This window comes from Pelodiscus sinensis, chromosome 1 (assembly GCF_052426305.1).
Source record: "Pelodiscus sinensis isolate ZL-2025 chromosome 1, ASM5242630v1, whole genome shotgun sequence".
In the NCBI taxonomy this organism is placed as follows: Eukaryota; Metazoa; Chordata; order Testudines; family Trionychidae; genus Pelodiscus; species Pelodiscus sinensis.
The window spans coordinates 211,888,179-211,897,298 of NC_143052.1; the positions used below are offsets into that span (position 1 = coordinate 211,888,179).

The window sequence follows — 9,120 nt, forward strand, 5'->3', positions numbered from 1 at the left end:
CTGGTCAAGATTTCACTTCATTTAAAATAAGTTTTTTATGGGTTTCTATTATTCTTTGTAATGCAAGGTCAACACAGTAGAAAAGTTGTAATCTGATCTAATCAAATCCTTCTTGTACTCTGAACAGCATGATTGCCATTCCGTTTGCAACTGAGCTCTCAATAGGGTTACACAGGTATAAATATGGAATGGTGCACGGCCTGCATAGCATCAGCATCTCTCTTTCACACCGAGGCAGAGAGAGGTTACACTGCAATTTACAGTCTTGTATGCCTCGCAAAAATGTCTCAGTGACACAGCCACTTCAGGAGTTGCACGCCTACATCAGCAAACTGAGTTTCACACTCCAAACACTTGCTAAGCAGACCTTAGGCTCAAAAGTGAGGGAACAAAGTACAAGATTCTGGGGGTTTATTTTTCTTATTTAGTGCAAAGGAAATAAACCAAACAAGAAGTATAAAGAATAAAACAGCAGAAGAGGAAGGTTGAGCTAAGAAATATATGCTAAAAACTCACCAAAAAGTCATGGTGGCTTACCTTGACCCAGCCCACAAGGCTTGGGGATTGCCCCACTGCACAGTGGGGTGAGACAGTGTTGGTGCTTCAGCCACATGGGGGTGGATCAAGGCAAGCCACCGACTGCATACATTACTCAGGCTCTTCCTGGCAAGGGGAGGAAGCCACTCTGCACCAGAATGGCAGTGCAGGGAAGCTCTCCCCCCTGTGTCGGCTTGCAGGCTCCTCCCCCATAGCTCCCATTAGCTGGGAACTCCTTTCGTTTCAAAGGGGCAGGGCTGCATGGAGCTCAGGATCAGCTGGGGTCTCCCCAGCTGACCCTGGGCTCCCTCGCTTTTACCTTTGAAGTGTTGCTACACTAGAGCTGTTGCTACACTTCAAAGGTGGAGGCGCCCTACTGACTAATCAAATAGTTGATGCAAAAATTCATCAACTATTCGATTAGTCAATTAACTGATAGTCTTAACATCCTTAGTCTACAGTGCTGTTTTTAACCCCATTCCCTGTAGAGCAAGCCCAATGCAGTTGACCCAGGCTCCAAGACTCCCTGCGAGGGAGGGAAATTGCAGTATAAACACACTCAGAAAACAAAAACAAGTCAAGACAAAAACAGATTGGCTACCTAATATGAAACCAAGTTCCATGAGTACTTTCAGCAACTCACTGAAGGCCAATCAAGGAGACTTTGAAAACGGTAGACTAAAACACTGGCTCCCAAGGCCATAAGGGACAGCACTTTGCTCCAGCTCTATTGCAACACAGGAAGTTATCCCAGGGATGAGTGAAACCGAACACAACTCAATTTCTAATTGCATATACACTAGGGATGTTAAATTTAGATTAACTAATCAAATAGTCGATGGGATTTCCATTGACTATTCGATTAGTCTATAAGGGTGCCTCCACCTCTGAACTACAGCAAGAGCCTTGATTGGCTCTTGCTACAGTTCAAAAGCGGAGGCCCTGCAAGAAGTGCGGAACCAGCAGAGGACTTTCGCTGGCCCTGTGCTCTTGCTGCACTTCAGTACATTTCAAAATCAGAGTCACAGCAGAAACGGTGCAAACGGAGACTGCTTCAGTCCCCACTGATGCCATTTTCTGCTGTGCCTCTACCTCCCCTCCCCGCCATGGAGATGGTGCTAGGGGGAACCGGCTTTTAACATACAACACAAGAGAATATTATTGCCATCAATATTTGCATAGTAGATAGTACTATTGGGCAAGTTTGGTTTTAATTTAAATCAACCTTAGAGTAACAGTGTCCCTTTAAAAAAATCATCTTACAGAATGTGTTTTCCCTCTGTAATTTGAATGAAACTGAAGTATTTTTAAAAAAATGCGAGTTCAACTTACATAGCATCATATTATGGCTAACCATTATTGTTTGTATAACTCCGTAATGCCAGAAATGATCTAGAACAGTGGCTAACTGATGTTGCAGAACCGACAGAGTAGCAAGTGCTGCTTACAGGCTTCCAATCATAAGAGTGATATTTTTGATGGGGGAGGTTAAATCATTTCCCATTCTCTGTTTAGCATTAATAATCCCACTAACACTATAGAACTGAAATATGAATTGTTTTACCATTTCTCTCTACCCTCAAAATTCACATATACAAACACCCATGTTGTTATAAAATTCCCCGTTCTTACTGGACAGCTGTTTTTAACTACATAAAGAAGTTTACATAAACTTTGCAAATACATAAACTAGCCCAGTGACATTATCCTTTTATGCTTTAGACCAATGGTCCCCAACACGGTGCCCATGTGAATGGTGTTTGTGTTTGGTACAATTACAGTAATTCCTCGCTTAACACGTGCCCGCTTAACACGTTTTCGTGATAGCACAATTTTTTGGGGGGAAACATTTTTCGAACGACACAACCCGTCCCTGCAATAACACGATTTCCCCTAGGGCCAGCCGGCAGCTGCACGAGGCTTTCCCTGCAAATCGGCAGAGGTTCTCCACCCTCCGTGCTGTTCCCCGGCGACCCCCTCTGGCCGGATGCCTCACTCCCTCTCCTATGCCCCCCGCTTGCAGCGGGTGGCTGTTTCCCCAACGCGCCGGTTAACCGCAGCTGCGTGGTGCTTCATCTGCCTCCTTACGAAGCGGCAGAGGTTCTCCGCTCGCCATGCTGTTCCCCGGCGACCCCCTCTGGCTGGATGCTTCGCTCCCTCTCCTCCGCCCCCTGCTTGCAGCTGGGTTTCCCCAGCTCACCGGTCACTGGCAGCTGCGCGGGGCTTCATCTGCCTCATTACAAAGTGGCGAGGTTCTCCACTCACCATGCAGTTCCCCGGCCAGAGGGGGTCACAGGGGAATGGCGAGGCGAGCGGAGACCCTCCGGAGGCAAAGTAAGCCCCACGCAGCTGCCGGTGACCGGCGAGCTGGGGAAACCGAGCTGCCAGCTGCAAGTGGGGGGCAGAGGAGAGGAGCGAGGCATCCAGCCAGAGGGGGTCGCTGGGGAATGGTGCGGCGAGCAGTGAACCTCCGGAGGCAGGGTAAGCCCTGCGCAGCTGCCGGTGACTGGCCAGCTGGGGAAACCCAGTCGTGGGCTGCAAGCCCCCTCCTCTGCCCTTCCTTTTCCTTCCCCAGAGCCAAACACCTTCCCTCCCTGCTATAACCCAGTCCCCTTTCTCCCCCAACCTTGTGTCCCGGTCCCAGCTGCTAACAAATGCAGGCTGGAGCTGAAAGTGCACGTGCACTTGCAACACAACCCCCACCTTTTACATTATTTTCAATGGGAAAATTGACCCCGTATAACACGTTTTCACTCTGCATGATCATTTTCTGAAACGTATCTACCGTGCTGGGAGAAGAAGCGAGATATTTAATGAACACCTACTGTAAGACACCACCAGTAATAAACAGCAGATGGTAAGGAAAGCCAAAAATTGAACATCTCAAATCTACTCAGTTTTTCAGACTCTTCAAAACCAACTTTGCATACTGATGTACACAGTTATGAATTAAATAGTGGAGCATCTTGATGCCTGAGACTTTACTTATCTTGCTTCCTTTATATGGTTGAAATTCACTGATTGACCAAAGATGAAAAAAAATCTCTCAGTAAATGAATGAGTACAAATTTATAAAATAATTCTGTGCATGGTAAACTCTAAAAACTCTACATGATAAACTCTACTTTCCTGATACTGTGCTTGAATGATGCACCATCCCACTCCACAGGCTTTATAGATTTAAATACAAGACATTTGCTTCTTTTTTTTTTTTTTTTAAACTGCCACTTGTAACAAGAGCTGATAAAAAAAACTAATGTTTCATGGAGGTCTTCCTCAAATAGTTGTAAGTTTTTCAAAAAAGCTTACAAGTAGTTCTGTCAGCTTCCTTCCACTGTCTTCTTTAGATCCATGTCTATCACAGCAGCTAAGAATCTGGCCCCCAAATTTGCTTAACTATTAGCACACCAAAATTTATTCACATTTGACATGTCATCTGGCCCTTACAGCCAAAAATATTAAATAGAACTAGCAAACTTTGATACGTCTGTTCATTCAATAGAGCTCTATTTCTATTCTTGTCGGATTCTTAAACCAGATTATCCAAGTGGCTTTCCGAAGTACATTAAGCAACATTATTAATATTTGCCAAGCTGGTTCCGGGAGCAACACGAACTGCGGCTCTGCATTTTAAATGTAGTAAGAGCAGCCGGTCTCTCACTACATTTAAAATGTAGAGGCACAGCATCCCAATGCAGTTCTTCATTTTAAATGTATTAAGAGCCCGGCGGCTTCTAATACAAAGTCCCTCTCAGATCCCACATTCTCCAGTACCCTTCCCTGACCTCCCTTCTGCACCCAACTTCTGTCCAAGACCCCACATCCCCTCCATAGGAAAATGCAGCCCTTTACCACTTACCAAAATCTTGGAGTACCCCTCCATCAAAAATTACTGCCCAACCTTGATCTAGGGTGAGGAATAATTTGATTCATTAGAAAACTGGTTACAAGTTTAGGTTGTATGCTTAGCTTTATTTTCTTAGTAGACTGCTTTGTTCTGATTCAACCCTCTTCAACCACTTAAACCACACTTTTGTAGTTATTAAAGTTATTTCTTGTGTATAATATAACCCAGTTTATGTAATTTCTAACGGGGGAGGAGGGTTGTGCATACCTTCCTCCATGTCGAGGGAGGAGGTGAATTTCATATAATTTGGGGGTTATACTCCAAGGGAGGTGGACTCTTGATTGCTGTGACTCTTAAGCTCAACCTTCCCAGGGCTGATATCAGTGTCTATATCATTCTGTAGTTGGGTGTGCTCCTGCCTATGTCTACACTAAAGGAGGTTTAAGAGCCTGGCTCAGCAAGACAGGGTTAAAGGTAGCTCGGCTGGCAGAAAAGGCAGATTCAGCTTCTCAGGTGACATTCTAAGGGACAGAAGTCCCTCACAATTATATATGATTCATTTCATTATAGAAATCATTCCAATATTTTGGTTTGGGTCACAACTATAAGAGAGATGAAGCTTTACATTAAAAAAACCCCATCATTTGAGTCAATGACAATGTAATCTTGGGGGGGGAAAAAAGACTCATCTCCAAAGACTGTTCACCTAGGCTATGTCTACACTCGCAGCTTCTTGTGCAAGAAATATGCAAATGAGCCTAATCGTGGGATATCGCAGAGCCTCATTTGCATACCCACTGAGCCGCCATTTTTGCAGAAGAGGCTTTTGCGCCAGAAGGAGCTGTCTACACTGCCCCTTCTTGCACAAGAAAAACCCTCTTGCGCAATGCCGTTATTCCTGAAAATAATCAGCATAGCAGAATTGCTCAAGAGGATTTTTGTTGCGCAAGAAGGGGGAGTGTAGACAGCTCCTTCTGGCACAAGAGCCTCTTCTGCAAACTGGCAGCTTATTAGGTATGCAAATGAGGCTCTGCAATATTCCACACAGCCTTATTTGCATATTTCTTGTGCAAGAAGCCGCGAGTGTAGACAGAGCCTTACTGTTGTTATAGGTTAACACCCAAGATAGTAAAAGAAGTGGTTTTCTTCATTCACTTGTGTTGAACAACACTTCCTTGTTTAGTTTGCTTCCTCTTTTGTTGTTATAGATGAGTCTTTCACATACACTAAAATCGAACTGTTCTATTGTTTTTACATTTAAAGCCACAATAAGTCTGATGTAACACCTGAAAACACTGCTCCCATTAACTAAGGAGACAGGGAAGATAAAGTATCAAGGATGGAATACATTTTTAAGTAGACAAACTTTTACAATTTTCTCATCTGTGGTATCTTTTTGGTTCTTGCTAGTTCACTGAAAAATATATCTTTTCATATCAAATATATATTATCCTGCGATGTCAAAAATGCTATGGCCTTCAATGAACCTTCTGAGATCTATACCTTCAGAATTCCCAAAAAAGATGTAATACAGGGGAATGCTTGTTCCCAATCCAAACAGCCTGGAAAATGTGGTGAATTCAAAAACAACTAATTTTTTAAAATATTGCCAGAGTAAACAACTAGCAAGGTAATCATGTGTTTACTTATCTCCTTCCAAAGCTAGCAATTTAACTCTACAGTCTTTGAATGCATTCAAAGGTTTACAGTGCTCTCCAAAAGTGAAATATATCAGCCACCTTACTTACCAAATAAAGTTAATACTTTTATTGAGCTTTGCCTCTAACTTGCTTCTGCTACCTATCCCACAACTAACCAGTCGTAACATCTGATCCCCAGATCACTTTTACCACTAATTTCTGCCCAGAATTCTGCACACCATCATCAGATAAGAAACTGAGGAATAGCTTCTCAAATTACAAATAAATCATGCTGGATATGTATTCTCTCTCCTTTGTGTCAACCCAGAAACAGTCAGCAGGTCATTGCCTGTGACCCCATTTTAAATAAGATAAAAATGCTACTTTTAGCATTTCACTGACAAGTCATAACAGAATACATAATGAAATACTACATGTCAGATTTTCAGGACATCCCCGTTTTACAGTAATGTCTGCTCCCTAAGGCAACCTCAAAAAGCTCTAATATAATTCGTAACTAGGAAGCTTTTAGCAAAAAGCTGTATTTTTTCAAGTGCACGTGTAACTCAATCCCACAGATTGAAAAATCTTCATGCCAAAGCCCAGCATATCAGCCATGCATGCACACATGCACACCATCAACAACTCTCTTCCTAGAACACCATAACAAAGGGGGAAACAAAAACAAAAACTTGAGTCTTTTCCTTTCTTAGGCAGTGTAGCTGGCAGTGCCATTTGTAAGAGGCCACCAGCAATTCATGTTTGCAAACCACTTCTCCAAAAATCGAGCACTTCCTTGTTTCCTTCCTCTAAATCATATTGTTGTCCCCCACCCCCAATCTTCCCATACACAAATGGTTCATGTTGCCTCGTTTTATTTCTACATTAGGCCAAACAGGATTTTGTCCAGATTCCATTTCCCTTGGCTACCAGCAAGATAACTGCGGGGGGAAATAAAAATACCCTTGCCAAGAGAAAGTCACCCAGCCAAGGGACAAGAAAAGGTCGTGCAGGCAGCAAAGAAAAGCTTAATAGCAGCAACATCCCTCCCCCCCCCACACGCACTTTTTCAGTGACAATCCACTAATCTGCATGAAACGCTCCCGGCTGGCGAAGCAGCGCTACCCGAGGCGCGTTGCTAGGCTGTCGGCCGATGCCGAGCGGACTTCGTGTTTCCCCCTCGGGCTGGGGAGATGAATGGTGCAGGGAGAGAGGGCCAGGCGAGGGGATGCATGGCGCGACACGAGGGGAGCTGCGCGCCCGGAGTGGCGGACGCATCTGCCTGCCGGGGGAGAGGCGGGGGAGCTCGGCACGTCCGGGGAGGCACAGGGCAGGGGGAACCTGCATTCCTGAAGGGAGAGGGCAGTTGCGCCCATAAGGGGCAGCTCGGAGGGGTGCATGCCGGGGGGGTTACCACGAAGGGCCCTACAGCACGGAGAGGGGCCGGCTGGGGGAAGGGAGCTCAGACCTGGGCTGGGGCAGCATGCACGCCGGGAGGCCAGCGCATGCCTGCAAGGAGCAGAGCAAAGGGTTCAGGGGGGGGGGGGGTGGTTCAGCTGCGTGCCTGGAGGATGCGGGCGGTCTGCAAGGGGGGGTGCAAGGATGTGGGCAGGGAAGCACTCGCATGGGGCCGATGGGCAGAGCGTGGCGGCGGGAGCCGCAAAGGGCCTGCAGCAAGGAGCGGGCCGGGCCGGCTGTCCCCGCCCGCAAAGGCGCAGCACGCACCCGCTGCAGTTTGAGGGGGGGGGGGGCGCAGTGGGGCGGCGGGCCGGGGCGCTCACCTGGGGCGCTGAGCAGGAAGTCCAGGGTGCTGTGTCGCGCTGCTGCTGCTGCCATGGCGAGGCGGAGCCCTGTGCCATGCCTGGTGGCGGCGGCCGCTGCTGCGCTGCGAGTGCCACTGCCGGAGCCTGTGCGTGTGCGGGGCGGCTGCTGCGGCTGCTGCGACACCGCGTGTGCGCCGGCCGGGCGGCTGCCGAAGCCCAGGAGGCGGGACCCGCCAGCGCCGCCCACGCCGGCGAGGGGCGAGGCTCTGTGGCAGGCGAGCCCCAGAGGCCAAACCTGGGAAGGGTAGCGGGAGCAGGAGTAGTTAAACCCGGGCTCTGCTGCCTTCCCTCCTTCCCCAGGCCACGTCCCTCCCTGCTCTGCTCCCCGGGCAGCTTGTGCCTCCAACTCTCAGCTGCACTAGCAGTGGGCGTAGGCCCCTTAGGGCAGGGAGCCCAACAACAGCCTCACTGCATCAAACCGAAGGTGCAGCTAGTCCAGGATCCTGGCTTCTGACAGTGGCCACTGCCAGGTGCTTCATCCAAAGCCCAGGATTTGGTGGTGATGGGGGACTTCAACTATCCAGATATATGCTGGGAAAATAACACACTGGGGCACAGACTATCCAGGGAGGACTTGGACTGCATGGGTGACAACTTTTTATTTCAGAAGGTTGAAAAAGCTACTGTGGGGAAGCTGTTCTAGATTTGATCCTAACAAGTAGGGAGGAACTGGTTGACATTTTGAAAGTGGAAGGCAGCTTGGGTGAAAGTGATCATGAAATCATAGAGTTCACAATTCTAAGGAAGGGTAGAAGGGAGAACAGCAAAATAGAGACAATGGATTGCAGGAAGGTGGATTTTGTAAGCTCAGAGAACTGATAGGTAAGGTCCCATGGGAATCAAGACTAAAGGGAAAAACAACTGAGGAGAGTTAATGGTTTTTCAAAGGGACGTTGTTAAGGGCCCAAAAGCAAACGATTCCGCCGCATAGGAAAGATAGAAAATATGTCAAAAGACTCCTTGGCTTAACCACGAGATCTTGTATGATCTAAAAATAAAAAACAAGTCCTATAAAAATGGAAAGTAGGACACATTACAAAGGATGAATATAGGCAAACAACACAGGAATGCAGGGGCAAGATTAGAAAGGCAAAGGCACAAAATGAGCTCAAACTAGCTACGCTACAGGAATAAAGGGACACAAGAAGACTTTTTATAAATACATTAGAAGCAAGAGGAAGACCAAGGACAGGGTAGACCCACTGTTCAGTGAGGAGGGAGAAACAATAACAGGAAACTTGGAAATGGCAGAAATGCTTAATGACTTCTTTGT

At 46.9% G+C, this 9,120-nt stretch overlaps 1 protein-coding gene across 1 annotated transcript in view; it reads right to left on the reverse strand.

Annotated features, from left to right (window-relative positions):
- The window catches only part of SMS (spermine synthase), a 67,143-nt gene extending 59,109 nt beyond the window's left edge, over nt 1–8,034 (reverse strand). The window contains exon 1 of the mRNA XM_075913321.2: nt 7,806–8,034. Within this exon, the coding sequence (XP_075769436.1) occupies nt 7,806–7,860 (55 nt within the window). The 5' untranslated portion in view covers nt 7,861–8,034. The remainder of the gene's footprint in view (nt 1–7,805) is intronic.
- Between the last annotated feature and the right edge of the window lie 1,086 nt (nt 8,035–9,120).